This window comes from Malaclemys terrapin, chromosome 12, assembly GCF_027887155.1.
Source record: "Malaclemys terrapin pileata isolate rMalTer1 chromosome 12, rMalTer1.hap1, whole genome shotgun sequence".
NCBI lineage: Eukaryota > Metazoa > Chordata > Testudines > Emydidae > Malaclemys > Malaclemys terrapin.
In genome coordinates, this window is record NC_071516.1 from 1359682 (window position 1) to 1386645 (window position 26964).

General features: G+C 51.4%; 1 protein-coding gene across 1 annotated transcript in view; it reads left to right on the forward strand.

Annotated features, from left to right (window-relative positions):
* CTNNBL1 (catenin beta like 1) overlaps positions 1-24603 on the forward strand; it is a 97287-nt gene extending 72684 nt beyond the window's left edge. Inside the window, exons 12-16 of the mRNA XM_054045968.1 lie at positions 3456-3553; positions 5403-5483; positions 19163-19300; positions 19933-20005; positions 24368-24603. Of these exons, the coding sequence (XP_053901943.1) occupies positions 3456-3553; positions 5403-5483; positions 19163-19300; positions 19933-20005; positions 24368-24456 (479 nt within the window). The 3' untranslated portion in view covers positions 24457-24603. The remainder of the gene's footprint in view (positions 1-3455; positions 3554-5402; positions 5484-19162; positions 19301-19932; positions 20006-24367) is intronic.
* The last annotated feature ends 2361 nt before the right edge of the window (positions 24604-26964 follow it).

A 26964-nucleotide genomic window follows, 5' to 3' on the forward strand; every position in this document is an offset into this window, starting at 1 on the left:
AAAACCTGAGGTCTGTACTTAATGCATACTGGAAGGCAGGAAGCGATAACAAATGATTCAGTGAGGGAGAGAAGGTGAAGGCTGTCATTTTCTCTGTGGCTTTGTGCTTGCTTTTATCTGCCCTTATTTAAATGTTGCCCTTTGGTGCACTGCCCCATATCTGACATTGGCACAAACTCTGCAAATGATTTGCACCCCCTGCAATGACCGTGCCTTTAGTGGGGTGATGCAGGGCATGTAAGTCAATGCAGTGTATACCTCACTGCTCTTGTTTTCACCGCCTCCCATGAATCTCTGTCTCTCCTCTTCCACCCACCTTTGTGCCCCCAAATAAATGTGAATCCAGGCTCTGTCAGCACAGCAGTCTGCCATTGTCAATGTCTTAATGGGCAAGATAGAGGAGCCGAGGAAAGCGTTACAATTGGAGAATTGGGCTAGAAAGGAATGGAGATGTTTAATTCACATTTTATTTGGAATACATTTAAAAACCTAGATTCTACCACAGAATTGTAGGACTGGAAGGGACCTCTAGAGGTCATCCAGTCCAGCCCCCGGGACATATGCAAGCACAACCTGTCTTACAGGCAGGTACATACCAAGTAGTTAGACACCCACATGAAGTAAACTGTGGGCACAAAGAGGGAAGTCCAGTTAAGATCAGGCTGAAAACCAGGCCCTGTGTGAGACCAGATTCTGCCTCGAGCGAGGTTGGGGCTGTGTCTGGGTGTTCCTTCTAAGGCCAGCAGGGAGTCTTCCTTTCCTACTTAATGTAGCTCCTGGGAAGCCTTGAAAACCAGCATTAGAGAGCCACAACACACCCTAAAAGCAAAGAGGCCTTGAACAGAGCTTTCCCTTCCTGTGAGATGCTGAGTGACCTGAACTCCCATGGAAGGTGCCCAGTGCTTTGCAGAATCAGACCCTGGGAGTGAGACTGCTGCCATGTCTTGTTAGCAAGGATCTGGAGAGGAGATTCTGCTGTAACGTTTGACAGGGAAGAGCTTCTGAAGGAAGTGATGTGATGCCTGCCATGCTCTCTCCCCTTGCTGAAAACCCTGTTTTTCCTGTGGCTTTGGAGAACAGCATCTTGTTGTGGGACATCGGCATAGCTATTCATAAAGAGAACACCTTGAAGCTGTGACCTGCCACACACAAGAAAAGAATCCGGACAAATTTGAGGTGCTTAGTTCAGTTGCCCTTCAGACTCTGAAATTTAGTGGGGTTGAACATGAACTTGGGTTGCCTCTTGTGTTTTTGCACAGTTAATATTTTATTCTGTTCCAGGGTTGGGCTGTGAAAATTTTGACCCCTAAATGGAATCTAGAAGGCTGTAGAGCAGATTTATTTGTTCATTATTTCCTTGTGTGTTGTGCTGAATTTGTATTCCGAACACAGGATTTTCTGTAAATAAGAGGTTTGTTTGAAGGTTTTGCTCTAGCTAATGCCAATTAAATCTCTGTAGGAGCTGTATTCTGGCGTTCTTCTACCTTCCTTGAGCTATGTTGTTCTAACAACTGCTTGGTAACGTAAGGGTCACTCAGCTGCCAGTGCCAGCTTCTGTTGAATGGAGCCTGGTTTGGGTCCAGTATGGCTGTTAACCGTGAAAGAAGCAGCAACGCCATCCCGTTAGCTAGGATAGGAAGTGCCAGAAGGAGAGTGAATGCTGCTGAGAGAGACCTCAGCCAGGGGAGTTAAACGGAACTAGGTTTGGGCTGTATTTTATAATGTCCCTTTTTTTCAGGGCTGCAATTAACAGCAAGAAGATTCCAAAACAGGTTCAAAGGGCTGGTCTACACTGGGGGGTGAGGGGGGGAATCGATCCAAGATACGCAACTTCAGCTACGTGAATAACGTAGCTGAAGTCGAAGTATCTTGGATCGAATTACCTGGGGGTCCACACAGCGTGGGATCGACGGCTGCGGCTCCACCGTCGACTATGCTACCGCCACTCGTTCTGGTGGAGTTCCGGAGTAGACGCGTTCGGGGATCGATATATCGCGTCTTAACGAGACGCGATATATCGATCCCGGATAAATCGATTGCTACCCGCCGATACAGCGGGTAGTGAAGACGTACCCAAAGTAACTAGGGTTACCATATGTCCTCTTTTTCCCGGACATGTCCGGCTTTTCGGCAGTCAAACCCCCGTCCGGGGGGGAATTGCCAAAAAGCCGAACGTGTCCGGGAAAATGGCGGCTCTGCTCCTCCCCGTCTCTTCGGCTCTGTTTAAGAGCCGGGCTGCCCGAGCGCTACCGGCTTCGGGCAGCCCCCATGCCTCCAGACCCTGCGCCGCCGGAGCCCGGGAGGGGAAGTGCCCGGCTGGGGGCGCAGGGTCTGGAGGCAGGGGGGCTGCCCGAATCCGGTAGCACTCGGGCAGCCCGGCTCTTAAACAGAGCCGAAGAGTCGGGGAGGAGCAGAGCCGCCGCGGCTGTTGGCTCTGCTCCTCTTCGGCTCTGTGTAACTGACAGTGTCAGTTACACAGAGCCAAAGAGGAGCAGAGCCTCCAGCCATGGGGGCTCTGCTCCTCTTCGGCTCTGTGTAACTAGTTACACAGAGCCCCCGTGGCTGGAGGCTCTGCTCCTCTTCACCTCTGTTTAAGAGCCGGGCTGCCCGAGAGCTACCGGCTTCGGGCAGCCCCCATGCCTCCGGACCCTGCGCCCCCAGCCGGGCACTTCCCCTCCCGGGCTCCGGCGGCGCAGGGTCCGGAGGCATGGGGGCTGCCCGAAGCCGGTAGCGCTGGGGCAGCCCGGCTCTTAAACAGAGGCTCTGTGTAAAACAGGGGCTCTGCTCCTCTTCGGCTCTGTGTAACTTACGCAGTGTAAGTTACGCAGAGCCGCCGGAGCCCCGGAGGGGAAGTGCCCGGCTGGGGGCGCAGGGTCCGGAGGCATAGGGGCTGCCCAAAGCCCGAGCGCTACCGGCTTCACGGTTTGCTGGGCAGCCTCCAGACCCTGCGCCCCCTCCCGGGCTCCAGCTGCGCTGGGGAAGCGCCGGCCAGGGGCGCAGGGTCTGGGGGCTGCCCGGCAAACTGTGAAGCCGGTAGCGCTTGGGCAGCCCTTTCCCCCTGGCTGGGAGTGGGAGGAAGGAGGGGGCGGAGTTAGGGTGTGGAAGGGGCGGAGTTGGGGCGGGGCTAGGGGTGGGGAAATGGGCGGGGCCAGGACCCGTGGAGGGTCCTCTTTTTTTATTTATGAGATATGGTAACCCTAAAAGTAACACAAAATTTGATACAAGCCTAGAGGTTTTTTCAGCTTTCAGCTAGCTGGGAGAAGAGACAAGACACCTAGAGACCCATTCTTGCAACAGCTTCCCCATTCTTTTATAACCACACCCCAGATCACCCATGTGATGGACAGGAAACCCCTGCAGCTGGAACTGAAAGTGTGCCTCTTTTACACCTTGTCCCAGAGAGGAAATGATCTGATATTCCTGACCTGTGTGCAACTCTCTCTCTTCACCACCAGAGCATGTCTGTTCCATCCTGGCCTCCCTGCTGCGGAATCTGAGAGGGCAGCAGAGAACGCGGCTGCTAAATAAATTCACGGAGAACGACAGTGAGAAGGTTAGTGCGCTGGATGTCCAACGGTGCTCCCGCTGTTGGAGTAGAGGGCAGGGGAAGATGCTTAGAATTGGCATGGTGCCAGCATTTCAGTGGCCGTGGGCCAGCCTGAAAAATGGGTCTAAGTTGCTGTATCTCCAGGGGTGGGGGGGGGGAAAAAAAAACCCTACCAGTAGCAGTGAGACTTGGGAATATGCTAGTTACTTGTGCTAGCTGCTGGCCAGTACATGGGCTAGTGCTCTTACGTTCTGCACTTGTATCCCTCGCCCCTTCCATGGAGTGCTTCATCCTTAGCAGGAGTGGCGTTTGGGCATGGAATTGTCCCAGAAGTACCACCAGCTGATGGGTACCCATCTGCAAAGAAGCAGCTTTTTCAAACAATCAGGTCATCTGCTCTGACTTCCTGCATTCCACAGCCACTGAAACCCCCCCAGTTCCCCCTGTATTGATCCCAGTAACCTTGATTAGACTAAAGCATTCCAGACCTCAGAAGACCAAACTGTTGTGTGCCCCAGGGGGACGATAGGAAGGTGCACAAACGTCCAAGGCCCAGCAAGATATACCCAGCTGATCCCAGCAAGTGACCCACACCCAACACAACCAAGGTCCTTGTCAGTCTAATCTGGGGAAAGATTCCTTCTGACTCTGAAAATGGTCATCGGTGTGAGCCTGAGCATGTGAGCAAGAATCCCCACCAAGCATCTGAGAATTCCCAGTACTGCCTCGGTGCACAGTCCACCCCGCCCTTAAGGATTATCGTGGTCCCTCTGTGCAGAACACACCCATAAACCCTCAACGTGCTGTTCACATGCCTTCCCCATAACTGGTTCTCCCAACTCCGGAAAGTCTCTCATATTGAAAGGCCTTGTTTAATTGCTTAATTCAGTACAACAGAGAGGGCAGCCTTAGCCTCTAATGTGTAACAGCGGTCTGAGTGGTCGCAGTCTGGCTGGACAGACGGCCACACATGAGCGGCGGGTGGACCCCCCTTTGGGGAGGCTAGCCCCCAGCCCCGCCCCTTCCGTACTGAGGCCCTACGCGCCCCCGCTGTGGCTGTGGACCTGAGCCCTCCACCCCAACCCTCCCACAGCCAGAGAATCCCCAGGCCCTCCCCCACCCCTCCACTGCCGGAGGAGCCCAGGGCCAGCCCCAGCCACGCCGGCCCAAACAGTCCCAGCCATGCCAACCAGCCCACCTGAGCCCCGGGCTGGCCTGAGCCGAGAATGGGAAAGGCAGCGTGCCTCCCTTCCCGAGACCTCCTAGCCACCCAGCGGCAGAACACTGAGCTTTTTATATGCGCTATGCAGGTTCCAGGGTGGCCGAGCAGCCGGTATCTGCTACCCAGCTTCCCAGGCTTCATCAGTCATCTCTCTCGAGTCCAGGGAGGTGACTGATGAACTCGGGAAGCTGAGTAGCAGATACCACCTCCTCAGCTGCCCTGGAACCTGCATAGCGCCTAATAATAAGTAAAAACCCACAACCTGGCATCCCATGGCTGTGTCTTCCCTGGCCTATTACACCTGCTGCATGTAGGGATCTGGGGAAAGTGGAGGGCCACAGATCAGAGGAGTGGGCTGAGCTCATGGCCTGGTTGCCCACCTTCTAGTGGGAGCTGATTGGATCCCATTGTGATAAGGTGTAGAGATCACTGGCATTTCAATCCAAAGCATTCACCTGTCCAGCATTGGCCCCTTCCCGCTCTCACTCCTTCCCGTGTCTCTCCTGGGAGTGGCAGAGCTGCAAGCTGCTTTGTGGGATTTCTGGGAGGACGAACAGTGGAGTAGGAAGGGCTGAATACTGAGTGGAGTGGGCCCTTCTCTCGCTTAGGTCTGTGTCTCTCCTGCCCTCACAGGTTGATAGGCTGATGGAACTGCATTTTAAATACCTGGATGCAATGCAGGTGGCTGACAAGAAGATAGAAGGAGAAAAGCATGTATGTATCTCTTCCTTGTGTTGCCAGCCCGTGTCTCTAACACCTCTTCTTCCTCCCACTCTGAGCCCTCAGCCAGGGAGGTCTTTTTTTAATGTCCTGCACATGGCACGTTTTTGACTTGGCTGCCTTCTACCCACCCTCTTGCAAACAGCTGAATGCCTGCTTGCCTGCCGAGGAGTTTCTTCTGGCGGGGTGGGTATCCTCTGGGACAAGGTTGTACACAGGGGTTGACTGGCACGCTGCTGTTGGGCAAGGAAGACGTGAATCTCTGTGTAAGAAGCAGATGTTCCTGTCTATAGTTGCTCAGCAGCCAGATTGGTGAATTCCAGCTAGAGCACAGTGAATCCCCGAGCTCTGGCAACACAATTCACCACTCCAAGGACAGGCACCTGTGCTGGTGCCCCATGGGCTGCTTCGCGTCACGCCCACAGACTCTATCCCTTGTACAGGGCAGGTAATGAGAGAGCTCAGGGCGTTCTGCCTGCTGGGCTTTCTGGGACTACATTTGCAACGAATTCCTGCCTCAACCAAGCCAGTGCTGTGTGCTGAAACTTGCGCTTTGCGGCTCGCCGTGGTTTCCTCTGAGGGGTCTTCATTTACCACAAGCTCTGTCCCTGGACTCACTTTCTTTGGTTTTTACCGTATTTTTAAAAGTTCCATATCTGCTTTAGATTAGCCCTGTCTCTAAAATGTGCCCGGCCTTCCCTTCCTTCCTCTTACCCTCTAACTTCTAACTGTCTGCCTGTCACAACACTGTTCAAATGGCAGTCACCTTTTCCTGCTCAACTACAGCTCCACCGTTGTTTTTCATTTGCTTCCAGCTCTGTAACGCAGCACTTCTCTGTCCTGCCTCATTAGCCTTCTCCAGACAGGCATCCTCATGGTTCTCACACAGCTACTGCTAGCAAGGCCCCAGCATGACTGCATTGAGCAGGGGGGGATGGTATTTTTGTCTGAGAAACAAGGTTAGAACCATATTGTAAAATAATACTTCAGCCTACTGGGTTAGGTTGGTCGCTCTGCAGCATAGTTGTCTAGCAAAGTTCTCTGGTGAAAATCCTTGTCCTCGCTGGCTAGGGAAGCTGATAGCAGGACCTGGTAGCAACAGCCGCATTTCAACACACGTGTAACTAGCTTGGCTGTGCTTCCACCATGCACAGGGGCTAGGTGTAAAGTGTTTTGGATTAACATATTTGGGTTTATTTATTTGTGTGTGTATATATATGTGTGTACACACACTGTACAGTGATTCCTTTCATTCACTTTTACTAGTCTGAAATGTTACTGGGGCTGGCAGATGGGGGGGAGTTAGTGACATGCAGTGTGACAGTTACATGGTAATAGTCAAGGCCTCCTTCCTGCCTCTTTAGAGTCTTGATCAGCTGTGAGGGAGCGTCTATCCAGATTAGATGGGGCTGTAGCCAAAGACTGGTGTTTGCGCCAGATACCTACAGTGGCTCGTTCTGAATGACATGAGCTTTGGTACCATGTCGTATTTTCTTGGAACTGAAGCTGAAACAGACTTTTCTGAAAGAGACGACGAGCGGTTGGAGTCGGGAAGCAGCTTGTGGAGCTGTTAGTGAGTTTGGCCCACTTCCCACAAGATTATCGGTATCCGCACTGAAGAGGGTGTGAAATTGATTAGCACTGACGGAGAGTAATCATGGCTGTGGCTCTCCCCAGCACATGAGCTGACTCTGCGTGCCGCAGGCTGCAAACCCCCCCCCAGTCTCTGACAAACATCTGTCTCCTCAATGCAAAGGCCATTCGCTGGGCACTGGCAAACACTCGGAGGGCATTCGAGCTCAGCAGCTTCGTGGCTGCTCAGAAAGGCACCGGGGTGAGTGATGAATTGAGTCACATCCACTGCCAGCATTCAGGCTCCAAATGGACAGCTGCAGCTCCACAAATGAACAGCGGCCTGCAGCAAAACCGCGTTTTCCCTTCCGTCCCCGCCATTGCTCCCGTTCAAACGCAGCAAGAAGTGATTGATTCTGTACATTTCAGTGTTGGTGGGTGGGGTTCAGAGCTCGAAGAGCAGGGCTAAGGGCACTGTCTGGCCCCTAGCAGAGTGTGGGCAGCTGCTGCTTAGAGCCCTCCCCCTCCTCCCTCCCCTCACTAGCTCCGTTTGCTATTTATAGAGCATCTTTCATCCAAAAGGATCTCAAAGCATTTAATGAATATTACGCCTGCAGAATCCCTTTAGCCCTCGGGCAGCTGCCAGCCAGCACGTGGTATGAAGGGGAGAGGGGCACTTGGGGCCCAGGATACTTGGGTGGGGACCTTTCTCTTACAGTCAGTGCCAGGGTTCCTCAGCGTCCATGGAGAGCAGACAGCACCTGTAGTTAAACTGCGCAGGACTCGCTTCATTTATATGGTAACGATGAGGGGCTGAATTGACCCTGCCAAAGGTAGAAATATTTCACCTTTGAGGTTTGCCCCACTCCCTGCTGTTCCAGCTCTGGGCCTCTCCTACTTAGAGATGAGTGGCATTAGGAAGCCCTGGGCATTCACCGAGCTCAGCACATTTGTGACAGATCTGTTCCACGTATGCTGTGCCCAGCTCTCTTTGCTGCCTGACTTACCTGCTTTAGGGGCATGGGAAAAGGGGACCCCCTTGCAGCTCAGATCCTCCGTTAGCGAAGTGCAGCTAGAAAGGCAGCACCCTCCCTGCAGTGTTCTCACCACTCCCCTATGCCAGCTGCCCGTCATTTGGAATGGCTCGAATAAATGGCTCCCTCTTACCCTGCTTCCCCTAGCTCTAGCGATGTTTGGGAGAGAGCAGAAATGTCCCCCATGTCCTTCAACCTTCTGCAGCACCTTCCATCTGAGCATCGCCAAGGCCTTTACAGGTATTCAGTTACGCTGCAGTTCCTTCCTGTGTAGAAGGTATGTGTCTGCATCCAGGGGCACCGGTTTGCACCTCTTCAAGGCTGGCAGGCAGCAGCAGAGCCAATCGGTGACCAGCTGAGGGATGGTCCAGTGATTAGCACGCTAGTCTGGGCTGTGGGATACCAGGGTCCAAATTTTGCTCTGCCACACACATCATGTGTGTCCCCGGGCAAGTTGTTCAATCTCTCTGGGCTTCTGTTCTCCTCTGTGTCGTGGGGAGAATAGCTCTGTCCTGCCTCCCACGGGTGCTGTGAAGTTAAATCCATTAAAGATTGTGACTTGCTCAGATCCTGTGGTGATGGGGGCCATAGAAGGGGGATGGATCACTTGATGATTCCCTGTTCTGTTCATTCCCTCTGGGGAACCTGGCACTGGCCACTGTCAGAAGACAGGATACTGGGCTAGATGGACCTTTGGTCTGGCCGTTCTGATGTTCTAAGTACCTAACAGATTTTTAGCACCCTCTGCATGCTCTCAGCAGCTCCAATTTCCTCTTCCCCTCATAGAGGCAGGTCCCATTGGAAGCAATGTCCTTTTTTGCTCCACCATGGTGGCACCAGGGAAGAGGCTCAGGAGGTGTCCTAACTGCAGCACTCACATTAATGCTAAAACAATTGGTCTGAAAGCTGTATTGTAAGCTCCTCTGGGCAGCGGCCAGGTCCCCAAGATGAGAGATCTTTCCAACATTTTATACTGTAAACTTCTAGGGAAAGTTTTATGGCGTATGTGAGCAGGGGGTCAGGCTGGGTGGTCATGGTGGTCCCTTCGGCCTGGGATTTTGTGACTCTATGAATCCTCCTGTTTATCCCTGTGCTTCATGGGCCATGGGGAGAACAGGAATGCCTGCATTGTCCTGAACATGCTCATAAGCCTTGCAGCTCTGCGTTAAGACTATGACTATAACCAAATCTCATACTGGGGCTCAGGACAGAATCCACCCCCATATGCATGATTGCCTTGATGCATTCTGGGTTTTTTTTTCACTTTCTTCAGCAGCATCAAAGATTGGCCAAAGTTGGAGATGGGGCTTAGGACAGCATGGACCAGTTCTCTGAGGTATACAGAGAATCCTTTCTTTGATGCCTGGCTTGTGTGTCTTGCTTACCTGCTTGAGCTCAAACTGGTCACCAGATCTGAGGTGGGAAAGGAATCTTCTCCCCTCCTGCCCTGGTCACGCTGGCTGGGACACTGGGTTCCTTTGCAGCGGTGAGTGTGGTTTGCCTGTTAGGTTCCTGTGGTCATCTCACCTAAACAATTCCCTGCCAGGGTAGGGACCTCAGGCCTTGGTGGCACCTCGGTCCCTCCTGTTCTCTATCTGTGGACACAAGTTTAGTCTTTTGAGGACTGCAATGCGTTAGTCTAACTGAAGTCATTGGGCTCAGCGTAGGGGGTCTGAGTGAAACTGACTGGCCTGTATTACACAGATCAGACTTAATGGTCCCTTCTGGCCTTACGCTGTATGGAATCTATTACATTAATAAGTTTGTCCTACAGGTCCTAGAACAATGAGTCCCAATCCTGGCTGGGATCTGTAGATGCTACTGTAATATTAAATCTCTGTGCATTCTCTGTGCTGCCAAGGCCATAACTGAGTAGCAGAAGCCCGGCAGCCCCTCCCAGAAAGTCCTGTCCAGCCATTTTCCTTCACAAGACAGCTCAAAGTGGCTGCTGATTTTGGCAAAAAGTATGGCATGCCGTTCAGTAACCCACGAAGGGCACTGTGACTCCACCCCTCTATTGGAAACGTCCAGTTATGTGTAAAGTTGCCTCCCCTTCTGGACCAGGTGCTGAGGGACAGTAGATAGAGGTTAGAGATGCATCTTCCTTCAGTTGGTCATTTCAAGATGGTTCTGCCATCAAATGCCCCCATCAGAGGGGAGTAGAGACAGTTTCTGAGTTCATGGCCCTGTTGTGTCCCTCCCACTTTCCAGGGAGGCAGGGGGTCAGTCACCACAGCACAGTGCGCATTAGTGGTTATTCACAGGGGTTATGGAATAAATTTCTGCTCTCCTTCTGGTTCCCAGAAATAAGTTGTCTCCCCTCTGGATGCCTAGAAAAAAGCAAGTGCATTGGACACTAAAAACTGCAGAAGTGGGAACTGGGAAAGGCTTGGAGGTGTCTGCTTGCTTTGTTTTGGAGGCCCCATTCGGCTCTGAAGTGGCTCAGGGAGCGTGGTCTTGTAGAAGTAGGCAAAGAGAGCAGAGACTCCCCTAACGCTGATACCCACAGGACACCTACCTGCACATACCTACTGTACACCAATCATCAAACCGTCTAACATTGGTGCTTGGCCCTTCAGTACTGTGCTCTGCCACTCAGGGTCAATATAGTGCCCGAGGCCTTCACCGAGGTGATGGGCGTGAGGGGAGCTGCCCTCAGGTTTTGCTAAGATTCCATGCTTAGAGAGGCTTAGCCCTCTTGGCCTTCGCCTTCTAGGTAACTTCCTAGGCAGAGCTTCACTCATGCTCCTAATTAATCTTCTGCAATGAAGGGCCCTGTTCCCAGAGACTCTGGATCTACAGGTCCATGTCCCCCAACAGGTTCATTACTGCCTGGGCTGGGATGAGTGAGACTTCGATCTACTCCTTCCGTAGATGGATGAAAGCCACGTTATGCAGGGAGCTTGAGAGGCTGGCTTAGGCCTAGTCTTCACTTACCGGCTGGTCCGGCGGCACGCCATCGATGTTCTGGGATCGATTTATCGCGTCTGGTTAAGACGCGATAAATTGATCCCGGATCGATCCCGGAAGTGCTCACAGTCGGCGCCGGTACTCCAGCTCGCCGAGAGGAGTACGCGGCGTCGACGGGGGGAGACTTCCGGCCGCGTCTGGACCGCGGTAAGTCCGGACTAAGGTACTTCGAATTCAGCTACGTTATTAACGTAGCTGAATTTGCATACCTTAGTCCGAAGTCCGGACTAAGTGGGGACCAGCCCTTAGTGGAGTAGAATTTGGCCCAGTATGAGAGTTGGCTTCATGTCAGTATGGCGGAGCTATGCACTTGCTGCGGGATTGGAAGTGATCAGGCGATGAGTTAGCAGCATTCGCCCTAACAGCCATGAGAAGCCAGGGACTTCCTTTTCCAACACCAGTACGTCTTAGTGCTTTTCAGACGAGTTTCTAGCAAATAAAGCCTAGAAAATATCGAAGTCTTGGCTTGTGAGGGAAGTGTCTTGTTCTCTCTCAAGCTCTTTAATCCCTTCTGTAGGAAAAGGTGCAGAACCCCCTGGGCTCTTAGCTCCGTCTAGAAGGAGATATAATTATAGGCAGCAGTAACCGCAGCGAGCTCTGAAAAGGGAAGAAAAAGGCAAGAAACGGTTTAATATTTTTTTTTAGTTCCACAGAAAATTATGCTCAGCAGGTTTATTCAATAAAATGTTCTCACCAGATACTTTGCACTATAATGACTTACAAATTACATGCTAATTGTGCTACGGTTAAGTCATTCCACCCTTGAAAGGACAAGATGGACTGAACTAGAAGTGAAGCAGTGTCCACAGATTTTGATAGCTTAAATGGGGATTTGTATTAGTCTGGCATTTGAGTTCAGTTTGAATTGCATGGAATTGAATTGAGGGCCAGAGATAATGAGGGGAGTTAATGTAAAGTATAAGCAGTGTAACTATGTTCCCTGGAGGGCATGCAGATTGCAGAATCTGGCTACAGTTACGCAGTTGTTTGGTCGTCTTGCTGTCTGTATTGTGAGCTTCTTCAGGAACAAGCCAAGAGACTAAAGTGAGTTTTATAAGCTCTGCTACTGGGATTGCTGGGTCATTTAGACAAATCATGTTGAATGCCCTGTCACACTTCCCATTTCTAGCTCCCAAAGTTTACCGTATCTGCATATGTTTACTGGTTCCCTGGAGGTGCTAGGCATTGTAGCAAACAGTGAGCTTTTCAGCTATTGCAGATCGGCCGCTCAGTTTACAGATGCACAAGCACGTCTCGGCAAGTAGGCAGAAATGAAGAAAACTTCACAGACAGTACAGTTGCTTTCTGTATGTAGGTTTGAGCTCTCAGCTGTCACCTTCACATGACCTAGATGTAGACCTGCCCTTTTGCCTGCAGTAGGAGCTGTGACCCCATCCAGGAGTCAGTCCCAATCCTGCATTTCAAGGAACATGATGGCAAATCAGTGTGTGAGAGAAACTGGGAGATCAGAGTGTCTGTTTTCACTGAAATGACAGGATGCAGGAAACAGGCTCAGTGCATCTTTGGCATATTGTTCAAGAACACAGGCTGCATGGAACAAGTCACTCTCCTTTGGTAACAGCGTATGGGGCCTGCAACGCCTTTTGGACTCTGAGTGAATTTGCCAGGGCCCTTAAGGCTGTTTCTTTACAATTTTTTTGAAACAAGATAAAAGATGTGCTGTTAGCTAACACGTTCTCAAACTCTAGTGGGGACGAGGCTCCGTAGGGGAAAGTCTAGACTTTCACTTAGCCACCTTAGCATGTGTTAAAAAACATACTGCTTTGGCTACACTTGTCTTTAGAACATATGCATTAGCTTAACGTTTCACTTTTAAATCGCAGTTTAGACAGCTTATAGGACTCCCCTAGTGCATGTGGGTCACAGCAGCATAGCTAGGCCCTACTGGGATGTAGGGATGGAATGCCAGGTCTTTGGTGTTTTGTAGTATTATCTGTCTTCCCCTCTCTCCTTTTGCTTTGGACATTGTTCCAGTTCACTGTATAATTGGGCTGCTGTGGTTTGAAAGGAAATTGCAAATCTTTACACTTGATCCTGGTCATTCCTGATCCTCCTGGTGACTGATTTACACCCAGTTCTCTGTTGCCTGTAGGATTGGCAGGAGGAGCCATGTACTCCGCTCTCCGTCCCACGGGCTTCTCTTTTTGTTCTGGGCTGGATCAGGCATTTCATGGTGCGTGAGTTGCTGGGGGATACCGAACTCACAGGATGTGCTGAGTGCCTCAGTCATGAAATCACCTCAGGAGTGTGGCAGACATCCTTCTTCCTTGCCTTTCCCCTCTCCCCGCGTGAACCTGCCCAACACGGCAGGGTGAAGGGAACGAGGGGATGAGCTGCCTACATTAGTGTAGGATCCAAGGCCTAACAGCAGTTTTCATGTCCATGCCTGAAGTGATGTATAATGTTCTGGCTTTTAGCTCTATGCTTTTCTTAGGCTTCTCAGGGCTGGTTTACACTGGGAACTTACCTCAGCATTGTTACATCTCTCGGGGGTGAAAAATCAACACCCCTGAAAGACGTAAGTGTATTGAGCCTGACCTACCCCACCCCCTGGTGTAGACAGTGCTAGGCCAGTGGAAGAATTCTTCCGTAGTTACCACCTCTCGGGGAGGTGAATTAGCTGTGCTGATGGGAAAACCCCTCCTGTTGGTGTGGTTAGTGTCTACACTGAGGCGCTGCAGCCATTTAAGTGTAGACAGACTTTCAGAATGGTGCAGTGGCATTCGTGACAGTCTGAACTGGTTCTCTCCCACCCTGCTCTGCATGGTCAGTCCTAACTCTCCTCAGATGAGAGAGATGAACTGACATAGATGTGAGGAGAAGGGTGTGGAGCATCTCTAAGACCCACTTTGCTACACTGTGCAGAGAAATGTGATCTCTCTACATGGTAGTAGCAGATCCGTCATCTTTAGATTTTGAGTCTTCACGTGACACTCTAGGCCTGTCAGTCCTCCCTCATTAGTGTGAGAGGAGTTCATTTGAGTTTCACAGAAGCCCATCTTCTTGCTGTCTTCTCCCATCAGCAAGGGGCATCTCAGTGAATATTGGTGGCAGATTAGAAATGGCATCTGTGTCTCAGTTGGAGGGAAGCAGCTTGATGGCTCAGAGAGACACAAAGTGGAAAGGTGGCTATTTGGTGGTGTACTGCGAGACAGATGAACATTTAAAGGGGGCTGTGGTTAAAAAAGACTGTAAATAAACGGCACCTTAGTACTGTACGTATCTCCCTGCAATGTGTCTCATGAGTTGTATCTGCTTAATTTGCTGGTACACAGCAATTTTGCGTCACTGTCAGTGCGGCAGAGCCTGTTCTATCTATGGACGGGACAAGCATCTTCTTTGCATAATCAAGCAAAGAGCTGAATGCTGCTCCCCAGATCTCTTCGTCTTGGTAGCGACGTACATAAGAGAAATAATGACGTTGCCTTTATGGGAGAATATGGGAATTTTTGCAATACCTTCATAAGCAATGTGCGACTCAGTTTGCGCGCTCAGTTGGTATCCCTACTCACTGAGTATTAAGGGGTTAATTTCTCTCCGGGATGGGGAAGGTGAATATCATGTACACCTGTCTAGGTTGGAGCCAGTTACGTTATCAGGAACTGACTGGAATCAGCACAGGTGAATAGTGTGTCCTGAAGCGACAACAGACGTTCCAATGACTGACCAGTAGCTTTCAGCGCCTGGGAGCCGAGGAAGCTGACCGTGTGAACCGAGCGTGGCCAGGAGTCTGTTGGTGCTGCACATTGAGGGTCAGAGAGTGACTGAGAGGCTGATGACACCCAGGAGCCCCAGTGAGAGTGGGGGAGATGACTCTGCTATGGTGAACTGTGACTTGCGCTTGGCTTTGCCATTCGAACCTGGACCCTCCTGTGCTGTTGTGCAGCTGCCTGATAAACACTGCCTTGTTCTGTAAAGCCTGTTCTGCCTCCTTGCACCCTGGCCGCGTTGCCCCCTGAAAGGCCCAGCTCTCTGTCAGGAATCTGAATTCCTTTGGACTCTGTGCAGAGGCACGTGACTGTAGTCCGAACGCCCACATTGTGTTGCCAGGCGGCTTGCCCCTGTGAAAAGCTGCGCTGAGGGCCTAGTGAATAATGGGGTATTCCCAAAGAGACTGTAAAGGCTGGGGTGTCGAACCCCTGTAAATCCACAACTGGCTGCAGCCCCGGCAATCCGAGAATCTCACCCGTTACTTTGTGCTCAGTGTACGAATGAAGAGCTGTCGCGGGCGATAGGCCACGGGGGGACAAGGAGCTGCTGTGAACAGAACTTTGAGAGCATTTAAAGGGCCAGCACATCCCTAACGGACTATGTACGTTTCAGGTAGCCAGTTGGTGTACCGGGAAGTTAATAGGAGCTGTGGGCGGGCTGTCAGGAGTCCCCCCCGTCCCCCTTCCTCCCCCCGCCGAGCATCCCAGGCATTTGACTGGCAACTGTTGCTCTCCAGCCACAGGGTAAACCTGGAGCTGAGCAACCATTGCCATACAGGGGGAAATGTCTGGGCAAGCTGCACGGTGGTGTAGCCACAAGCTCTCCTCACCCCCAAAATCCCTACATCCTGGGGCATAGTGAGCTCCTGAAGAGCTTACTTCGGGGTGTCCGGGCCCCCAGCATGGTCTGTAACCCTCTATAACTGCCACTCCTCCCTCCCCCCCCCCCCCAAACAGGAGAGCCCTGTTCCTTTGGTTCTGCTATTGGAGACCTTTGTGCCTGTGGCATGGTGGGCAAGTGTAGAGGGGAAACAGGAAGAAGCGTTCGCCCCAGGACAGATTGGGCATCTCCCCTGAACTCAGGAATAAAGGCTGCCCTAGGAGCATAGCTTTAAATCTGAAAAGTTCTCCGTCCCTGCTGGGGCTGCCGCAGAACTCCTCGTACTGCATGGGCTTGTCATTGCACGAGTCGGTCTTCCTGCCCGTCTCCCGATCAGGCTTGTTTTAGTTGGGCTCGAGGATAGTTATTTTTCCTTTGTGGGGTTGCCAGTGAGTGACGACTCACATGCAGCAGATAGAGCTGTAACATCCCACTCCGCAGTGCCGCCATCCATCACGAGCGTGCTCGGCCTGTGAGGCCTGGTGGCATCCGGCGACCTCTTTGCAAGATGCCAGGAAGCCTGTCCTAGTGCCAACCTCCTGAACTCGAGTGGGAGGGAACTCAGTGCTTGTATAACATTCAGAAGCCTTTCCACAGGCAGCAACATCCTGCTTTTGAACTCTGCACAGCCGTGTCTGTGTCCATTCTTCAGAGAGCTGGAGTGTATTAAAGTTACCGGGGACTGCTAGAGTCCAGGGTTTTCTGCCCCTTGGGCATCCCCGTGTTGTCGATAACCCAGTCGACTTTAAAGCCTTTTCTGAGTCTCACACATGGAGTCCGTCGGAGAGGACTAACTTCTTTCGTCCCACATATGGCCGGGTCAGGAGATTTGTCTTCCTTCCCCGTTTTGGAGGCATTAGTTGAGTTGTCTAAGGCATGTAGAGCCGTCACTGAGAAGAGCCCTTGACTATCTGAAGAGGAAGACTAACAGGGTAGCAGACTGTAGGACCCTGCCTAGGAAAGCAGGGCTGGGGTCTCGAGTCACACGATTAAGATGCTGAAACCCTGTGTTAAGATGCAGGGTAAATATTAAGCTCTTGTCTATGCTAGCAAGGGTTTGCCGGTAGAGCTCTAATGGCAAACCCTGCTCGCGGAGAGACCGCTTATCCTGGCAAGAGCTCTTTTGCTGGGGTAGCTTATACCTGTTCCCTGGACAAAATAAGCGATTACTGCCGTTATAGCTGTGTCTAGCACAAAGATCTCCGTCAGGAGTAACCACACTCCTAACTGACAGGTGTTGGCAGTATCTCTAAGTGTACACCAGGCCTCTGCCGGCCTGACCGGTGGGCACAGTTAGCTCCAGCCAGGACCGGAAGGTGGAGGGAGTCTCTCTTTGGGCCCCGAGACGACAAAGGAGCTAGGGCAGAGGAGGTCCTGGAGGAAGACTCTTAAGAGCAGGGCAGGGACAGACGCCTTAAGATTGTTAGTATTTTGGGCAGTGGGGAGGAGTGAGATGGATAGCTTAGCGCCCCCTCTCCCCCTTACAGGATTCTGTAGGGCCCTGGTAGCTTGATTCACTGGTGCTGGCCTGCTGTTAAATATCTCACCAGGACACACACTCTGCTTCCCATAGATGTGTTAAAGAGGGGCTATGCATGAGGCATCTGCTGAGGGACACCTCCTGAGTACTGTCTGTGTCCTAGCTCAGCTTGTCTCCAGCAGACGCTATGCTCAGCAGTTTGTAATGTGAGAGTCTGTTGCAGAGGTGGGAAGGGTTAATTCTCCTCCTGGTGACTAAGGGACTCTGCCTGTAATTATATTGCAGAGTTAGGCTCAGAAAGACAGAAAAAGTTGGTAGCCGAAATCAGCTTGTGGCACTTGTGACCTTGTGTGCATCTTTGCCTGCAGCACGCACACACACAGGACGTTCTCCTTGCTGAGCATTGCAGGTAGAGTGTACTCGCTGGTGATGGCTCTAATGAGGAAATATTGCTCTGCTGGTTTGTGCCCACCTGCCAGACCACTGCATAATAAATCAACCGAGCTGCAGAGCGCTCGCAGGGCCTGACAGGCTGCTTCCTTCATTTTCTAAAAAAACTCCACTGTGAAGATTGTGAAAGGTCACACGTGCCAGGAGTTACAGCCGGCCTCTCTGAAAATGGAGGGTACATACCTATGGGGGTGGGTTTGGTGGGCCTTTCCCAGGAAGGGACTGTCTGAGTTTATTGCTGGGTTAGCCTTCGGCGGCACTTTGGAGAAAATGTTCCAAGCAGTGGGATGACTGAAGGGGGGCACTGACTGGCTTTGAAAGGAAGCTCTATCTGGTCCTCCCTGTAGGACAGGAAGTCACCATGCTGTAGAACCTTTCCGAGTGAGAGGAGTAAAAGGGGATGAGAGCGGTTCCCAAGGGATCCTCCTCCGGCCCCTTCAAAAAAACCCAAACAAACCAACCCCACACTCCTCTTATGCCAGACGCTCTTCCTGGCCTGAATGGGAACTGATCATGCTGAAATGACTGCTTTGGGTAGCATTCCTTAATGTGCTGTTCTGCATCGACCCCTTGTAGTCACTGTACCTACAATGCCCCAAAACTATCTGGCAGAACTTCAGCAGGTGCAACTGGCACAAAAGCCAGTGGAGCTATGACTGTTTGTACCAGCTGAGAATCTGCTGCATGAATGAAGCTGGAATAGCCAATAGTTTAGTGGTGGTGAATCCGCATACTGTGTAGACCTCTAGGCTTGGTTCTGTCTTGTTCATGTGGCCATGAGAAGCATGGCGCTCCAATAGACAGGCCTTTGAGTCTGGTGAGGGTTAGTAGCAGCCCTTCACTAAAAAGTGACCTTGAGGAGAGAACTATGCACATTTTTCACATCAAAACTGGAAACAGTTGAAATTGATTTTTTTCACATTTTGTCATGGAATCAGAAATCAGCCTGACTTTGAAATACTTACAAACTTGTTACTGAAAAACAAAAACGTGCTCATTTGCAGGTGAGCACGTTTTAGAGGCAAAGGATGAAAGTTTTGCTCAGAAGTGAATGGAATTGAGTGAAATTAAATTCATTTTCAAGAGAACTATAATTTTGTAAGAAAAGTAAATGAGAACTTGCAGTTTTTAATGCATAAAGTATGGTCAATGAAAGAGTATTGGCAAATTTTTGCAAGTGTGAAAATCCTATGAAATGGAATTGGGACCATTTTTGTTTAAAGAACCCACCTTCCCCTTTTTTCCTAGTTTTACACAGCCTATTTTATGGGGAAATGTCAGAGATTCTTGGCCTGGAGGAGGATGGTGGACACAATGGCTGAGTTCAAGAGTTTGGGGGGTGGGAAAGCAGAGGGATCAGATCCTAGGAGTTCGGTCAGAGGCTCCATTTCCTAGTGGGGGAAAGCTGTGAATATACGGCAAAGCAGATAAACCCTCTATAGTGAGATTACAAAAATGCCAGATACTTTGAGTCTTTTGTTACCTGTACCATAGCAATATGGGGGTAGGGCGCTCTCTTGATCCACCTGATAACACCACCTTGTGCTATCCTTCAGGATATGGTGCGCCGGGGGGAGATAATAGATGATGACATGGAGGATGAATTCTACCTCCGTCGCCTAGATGCTGGTCTCTTCGTTCTACAGCTCATCTGTTACATCATGGCAGAGATCTGCAATGCCAGCGTCCCCCAGGTAAAGACACCACCCAAATCAGCCATGGGCTTCCAGCCATGACACGCAGGGCTCTGAATCCCCTCCACTGCTCCTCATCCCTACAGAAACTTCTCTGCACTAGAATTTTTTTTTTTTAAAGAAATTTACTCTCATCACAGTTGCACCAGTGGTAGCAACCATGGATGCACTAATGGGCCAAGAATGCCAGCATTGTTAGCACCACATCATCTAGACCAGCTCCGAGTAGGGCCAGCAGTCCCAGAGGTAGAAATGTTGGGGCCCTGTCTTACCATTGGAGGTAGTGCAATTTCCCAAAAGTCTCATGTAGGCCCCACCTAGGTCTCCTGTGAATTCCCACGGTATCTGATTCTGGCTAGGGGTCTCTCAAACCAGGTGATGTGCCCCGGTCCTTTGTGCACACGAATATGGAGCTTTGTGGGCTGGGGGTGGGCACACCTTTTGCAAACCCATTGGATGCGCCTTTCAAAACTTGTCTGACTGTGCACTGAGAGAAGTGGGCTTCTGAAGGTAGATGGGAGTTTAGAATGCTCGGGATTTTTGCACGCCTGCCAAGAAAATAAGACATTCATGGTCTCTCTGCAGCTGTGCTGGGAATGATGTCTGTTTGTCCTCTCTTCTCTCCCTACCAGATTCGTCAGAGAGTCCATCAGATTCTGAACATGAGAGGCAGCTCCATCAAAATTGTTCGGCACATCATAAAGGGTGAGTTTCTCTTGCTCACTGGTTTGTAGTACCCCAGTCATGTGCCTTTGCCCAGGGCCATCCCCCCTGAGAACAAGGGAATAGACAGAGCTTGTTCAGACTTAGCAAAGTTCTAGTTGAGTCTCATCTTTCGTTCCCATGGCCCCGCCCCGCCCCATCTGTAGCATATCCGTGTCCATGGCGTGTTAGTCTTGCTCTTAGCAACAGATTAATATGGATTAGGGCGGTAAAGTATCGCTCTCCAGTTTTAAGATGTAGCTGTTGTGATTTGCAGTCCTAGCTTTAATGTCGTGTTTGCAATAAAGCCGTGCTTATTTGGGCTCTACCATCCCAGCTCCAGGCCATCCCATCTCTTCTCCAACATAAATAGTCAACTGAATTGAGGCGCAGGAGGGCAGAGACACGGGGCAGGCTGCAGAGATGATCACCCGCAGGGAAGTTCCCCCTCTGACTTGCCACTCCAGGTGGCTGGTCCGTTAAGAGTCGGCTAAAACAGCGGTAAATTCCCTGACCGCCCAGGCTGCAGTTCCTTACTGTACAGTGCGGCCGTGGCTGGCTGACCCTGAACAGCTGGGTTGGGATCTGTGGGTGCTGGGGGATGAGGCTCTTGCCTCTGAGGGGAGGGGGAATGTCTCGAATGTGGTGTGGGGCTGTGAGTTGTGCCACTGTCAGTGCATTGATCAGGGCTGTCCTGGCTCTGAGTCCAGAGCAAAGAACAGCTGCTGGCCTGTCCCTTCTACCTGACAGCGTCGGTACGGACAGGAAGAGAGAGAGAACAGCTGTTCCCCCCAACACCCCTCCGTTCAGAGGGGAGGGCAAGGGAGTGAGCAGTGCACTGGTGCCATGGGGAAAAGATCGAGGTGATTAGGGACTCCGGGGTCCTCGGGAGTATTCTGACTGGGGGCCCTGGACACTGTCCAGCTGCTGCGGGCTGGCAGCCGTGGTGCAGAAGCTGCACACGGAATAGCGGGGCCAACCTGTGCTCCAGGCTGGTGTTCGGATGTCAGGGGTCGTGCACTTTGGGCCAGATTCATCCTTGGTGTCACTCCGCTGGCATAACAGGAGCTACCCCAGGAATGAACTTGGGGAAGCTGCCTGCCAGTTGGAGTACCGGGTTTAGTCTGGGGGAGTGGGGGGAGGAGTCCAACCCACTGGCCCTGCGTGTCCCCCTTGAGAGGCTAGTGACGGAGGACCGGGGGGGGGGGATTTCCAGCCCTTGGCACAGTGGGAGCAGGAATCCCGCACTGCAAAGTGGCATAACTCCAGCACCACCCTTGTGCATAGAGCCGTTGCTGAAGCCTCCCCCAGCCTCCCCCCCCCCCCCCAGTGTCTGGTTCACTCTCGGGGTGGGCGCAGTCTGGGATCGCCCCTTCACTGCATAGTCTTGCTTTCCACTCCGTGGGCTTCTCTCTTGTTCCATTTTTATTTTCTATTTTTGCATACTAATTAGGTGCCTGCTTTTTAGTTTGGTTTTATGGCCTACTTATTCTCCATGTTTCTCTGGCAGCTGATGGGTCCCTGGGGCTTGCTGCAAATTGCTTATCATGCAAGTGAAGCAGTAGGCCTCTTTTCCTCCGGTGGTTTTTCAGTGGGGGAGGAGTGGGCAGGGGAATAAGTGAATCTCTGCAGATTGACCAGGCAGTCCCCTGGCCTGTTCTCCTGAAGATCAAGCCGCACTTACAGCTGGAACGTTCGTGTTCTCTTCAGGAGTACTTGGACTGGAAGGGAGCAGATTTTGGAATGGAAGTTTGGCCTAGTAGATAGAGCACTGGACTGGGACGCAGGGGACCTGGGTTGTGTTTATGCCTCTGCCACTGGCCTGCTGGGTGACCTTGCTGAGTCACTGCCCTGCCCATGCCTCAGTTTCCCCATTTGTAAAATGGAATTGATGACCCTTTGTAAAGCACTTTGAGACATGCTGATGAAAAGGGTTGTATTAAATTGTGGTGGTGGTATCTAAGCTGGTCTCTACTGAAGGAACAATTGTTTAAATAGGGGCAGTTGCCCTTACAGGGAGGAGCATGGACTGGTGATTGCTGACCATAGAGGGGCCAGTCTGTCCTGCCTCTGCCCCCTTGTCATGCCATTGCCCCAGCCCCCAAGTGAGCCCTCCCGTGGTTTCAGAATGACGTCCTGATTGGTGAATGAGGCATCAGAAGCACCGAGATGCTACAGGGATGGGCCCACTAGGAAGATAGCTGGGAGGGAGGAATGTGTGTTAAAAGTTAAACCAAAGCCTGTTCTGTGCTTAACCAAAGAGAAAAGGCGAATGCTTTATAACGGCGCAAAATTTGGCCCATGTTCCTTCAGTGTATGTTCTCGGCTGTTTCCAATATCCTCTTATAAACCTGGAAATATTTCCCTATTGATGTTGACTGTTCTGTAACCATTGTATTTTCTTTTGTCTAATGAAACAGAAGCCAATCGTAGGCACTTTCTGTTTGCACAGTAGCAGCAGTGCGTACAGCTCTGAGGAAGCGCTGATGGGGCGGGAGTACACACACACACACACACACACACACATACACACACACACACACACACACACACACACACACACACACACTACATTAAAACCCACTCTCATTGGGTTTTTATCTGCTTTTTTTCACTCCATGTCATCAGCTGTTAGTGACCTAATAAACCATTTCCCAGCAAGTCGTTGTCAGGCTTAGTCTGACAATGCTAAATGCTTAGGAGAAAAAAAGAAAAAAGTGCCGCGCTTTGGGCAAACCTAGAAAGTCTGTGACTTGTTCTCGTGTGGGAGATTTCATTGGCTGGTAGTGGCCCCGTGGCGATTACATCGCTTGAGGCAAGTGCTGCAGACGCTTTTTCCTTAAACAAATCCTTACTATCTAAGTGAGCCGTGATCCAGCTCTGCCAGTGTCTCCTGCTCTGCGGAAAATGGCCACCGGTTCCTGCTTGAAGTGAGAGGAGCTGAGTAGCCTGGTGGTGTCCCACTGCCGGGCAGGGCTCTTGGGATGGAGTCCCTCCCGGCACTCAGACGGGGTGCAGAGTTCCCCTTCGTCCGCTAGTGAGCAAAGGCCAGGCCACTTGCTGCCTCGCTCAGGCACTCGGAGTCACAAAGGCCAGCAAAATGGCCTGCTCGGGGCAGAACCTGCACCTCCGCTTATTTCCCTGCGGGGACGGTGCCGGTATGTGGAACGCCTACACCCACACACGCACACCCACACACACACACCCCCTCAGCACCTGGCGTTGGTCTCTTCCAGGAGAGGAGTGTTACGGGTGGGCTGGGCCGTCACTGTGCTCACGATGCTCCCCCAGGCCGGGATGTGACCGAGAGCCTGGCAGCAGAGAGAGGGCATGGCCCTGGGTGCAAGCGCCAGGCAGCTGGAACAGGATCTGAGCTGTTAACCACGGGGTGGGAGGGGGGCTGTTCTCTGCTTTGTGCAGGAGAGCCCTCTGTCCTCAGGTGCTCCCCCCACCTCCTTGTCTCCAGGATGCCAGTCAGACGGACCCACTAGCAGCAAACCGCGGTGGCACCGGGCATCTCTTGTCGCAGAGACTATAGCAGTTTATAAATATTAAACGGATTTCTCCCAGAGGCCTTGGCAAAGAGCTCTCTGCTTTGTTTGTGGAGACAGAGAGGGTGCATGAGAGAAGGCTCCCACACCAACTAGCTTCTCCCTGTCCCCAGCCTTTTCAGTGCTCTTATAATGAGGGCTTTGATGGAGCTCAGAAATGTGTAGCAATGCTGAACACATAAATATTAAAGCAAACTTTCTTCTGCCGCATTGCCATTCAGACACTGAATACAAGCTGTTCTGTTTGTTTGGGAAGAAGGGGATGCATGAGAGGAGCCAGAGAGGCTGGAAAACATCTTCCTAGGCAGACAGCTTCAATTCACTGAGATGCTCGTGTCCTCAGCCCCAAATCTGCCTTTTGTTTTGTAATAATGTGTAACGGTGCAGGGTGCACTGCCTCTGGCTCTGATCCAGATCTAATGGGGGGGCTTTGAATGCGGCTTGGAGACAAGTCCTAAACTGTCTCCTCTCCAGATGATGAGGCTGGGGGATGTACTCGGGACTAAAGTTCTGGTCTCCCTGCTGATGTCCACCGTGCTAAGGAATGAGGGAGAAGAGCTGGAGCACCTATTCTAGTGCCCCATCCTTTCAAAACAAATCTTGTAATGAGGAGTCAGTAGATGTTTAACATGCAAAGTTTTAATCACCAGGAAAACGAGTCCATCTCTGTCCCTTGGCTAACTCTCCATCAGGCATTGACGTGAGTTGGTCACAGGCCAGGATACAAGTTTAGGTTCTGCAGGTGTGTCGCTGCAATAGGGGAGGCTTATCTGCCGTAGCATCTTGCTCAGGGCTTGGTTTTGTTTTTCTGCAGAGTACGCAGAGAACATCGGGGATGGGAAGAACCAGGAATTCCGGGAGAGCGAGCAGAAGCGGATTCTGGAGCTGCTGGAGAATTTCTGAGAACTCTGGGGTTGAAATCTGTGCGTCTCATAACGAGGATGCAGCCAGCATGCTGAGCCTTTCCACCGCCTGCTGCCCAGCAGAAATGACCTCTCGGTTAAACCAGTTCTAATAGGGATTTCTGAGACATTAAAGTTCATTTTTTTATTTCTTGTTTGATGTTTTCTGCCAAGAGACCTCGGAGAGGGGTTTGAGAGCATCGCAGACACTAGAGCAGCTTCATCCTGTGGCCTCTCTCCTGCCTACTGTTGAGAAGCAATCCCACAGCCTGAGGGCGTTGACAGCAGAGTAGAGGGGAAGCCTGGTTAGCTCGGGGCCTGGTAGTGAGACGCTCACCTCCAAGTAGCAGAGTCAAATCCAGCCCAGGGGAACACTGGTCAGGAATGTTACCACATTTCAGCAACTTGTGGGATGGTCTCAGACAAGTTCCACGGGACACACGCTTCCATAAGTGGCCCTGATTGGGCGCTCTTGTTGCCGGACTCACTGGGCCACGGAGACAGAATTCCCCTCTCCTAGGGAGGCTTAGAGAGCCCTACCTAGGTTGTAGCGGGGGTTAAACCAAGAGGAACGGAGGAGAGTGCACTTGCTCCGAGTTGGGTAAACGGTGCCCCTCAACATCTCACCCTCCTGTTTCAACCCACTGTCCCCCCGTTCTGTGGATAAACAGGACTCTGGCCCCTGAGCCATCGATCCGTGAATGTAGTGCTGGTGGGAAGGAGAACCCCAGATGCAAACTGTCCCAGCCGCACTGTGCAGGTCTCTGTTCCTTTCCAGGGAGTCACGGCAGGTGGGTTGCCTGTGAATTGCTGATTGCAAAGAAGCTGACCAAAGCCCTTTTCTCGCTCGCCCTTCTTCACTAGCAGTGTAATTCCAGATGTCAGCCAGCCAAACCCAAGTGTTTCTCTGAGCAGTGGCACCCAGCTGGGACGGGAGCCTGCTCAGAGCATTCTTGCTTCCTTTTCTGTGCTGCTAGAGTTAATGACGGTCATCACAAAACAGCAGAGCTCCAGTAAGCTGGGCTGTGCCTAATTTAGAGAGATTTGCATGCTGGCAGCATTCATTTTTTATCTCAGAAAAATGTCTTGTCAGGGAAGCTTAAAGGGTTCCTTCAATCATGACTTCAGGAGGCACCGCTGGCCTGGCTGTGTTGAATGCCATTACTTGGGGATCAGCAGGGGAGGCGTGGTGGCAGCAGCTACACAAAGCTGCAAAAACATAATGGTGGTGCAGAAATGATCTGTTCTGCCCGTTTTCCTCCCTCCTCCTTGACCCCTGTAGAAAAGAGGATCTTTCACCTTATCCTTTCAGAGATGGCTTCAGTTCTTGACAGTGCTGAACCCTGGAATTCTTCCCTTTCCATGGTGAACTCCTGCTTGCGTCTGGCCTTGGGACTTTAATACTGGAAGATGACCTGCTGGAAACCATGTTGGTCCTTCATTAAGCTGCATTTTGCACCAGAGAAACAAGGGGGTGGGGGATGGGAAAAGAGCTGGGTGGAGTAGCGGGGGACGGGTAGTAGTAATGAAAGGAATCTAAGAGCTACGTGTTTAAAAAAAAAGGGGGGAGAGAGGGACATGGTTTTGAATATGCTGAGTAGAAAAGAGTAACGTGAAGCATTGAATGCAGGCCAGGTTGTTAGTTTAGATATACACCTCTACCTTGATAGAACGCTGTCCTTTGGAGCCAAAAAATCTTACCGCGTTATAGGTGGAACTGCGTTATATCGAACCTGCTTTGATCCACCGGAGTGCGCAGCCCCGCCCCCCCAAACGCTGCTTTACCGCGTTCTATCCGAATTCATGTTATATCCGGTAGCGTTATATCGAGGTAGAGTTGTACAATTGTGCACATAATTTGCACTCAGTTACTGCAGCTGCATTCACACACAAGGGAGCCGTGTGCACAAATTACCCGAATTGGCTGTTTCTGTGCACAGTGACCCAAGCTGTGTCTTTAATCACAGTAATTGTGGGTGCAAGCTAGGTACATTCTGTGCACAGTCGCACCTCAACGCCGCTTCCTACCCGAAGGGCAAGATTCGTCCACCATGTCTGTGGCAGGAATGAGGGCAGCTTTCCAATCTCGCCGCTGTGGAGTGGCCTTAGTTTATAGCCATCTAATATTTGTTTTCCGTTAACTCTGTCCAGACCCTTGGCCTTAGCTGGGCCATCAAGTGCGGAGAGCCAGGATTGGGAGATACCAAAGGGCTACTGCTCTGCCAGTTAGTGGCTGCAATGTTTGCAGAAGTGCTGCTGTTAGTGGAGCTTAGAGAACACGGGCAGTGACCATTTTATTAAACAGCCTTTCTCTTTGTGAAACCTTCTCTTGACTTGATTAGCTATTTGCCAGCTACGTTTCAGTCTGCGGGTCGCTCAGTATCCAATTCTTGCAGCCAGCTCTGTGTGCTGTCACTTGGCCACATGATGTGGTTTCTGTTCCCTGACTAGATTAAAGTCACTCTGGTGCAAGTACTCGTGTCTGAGGTTTCACAGCCCCCGTTGGTGC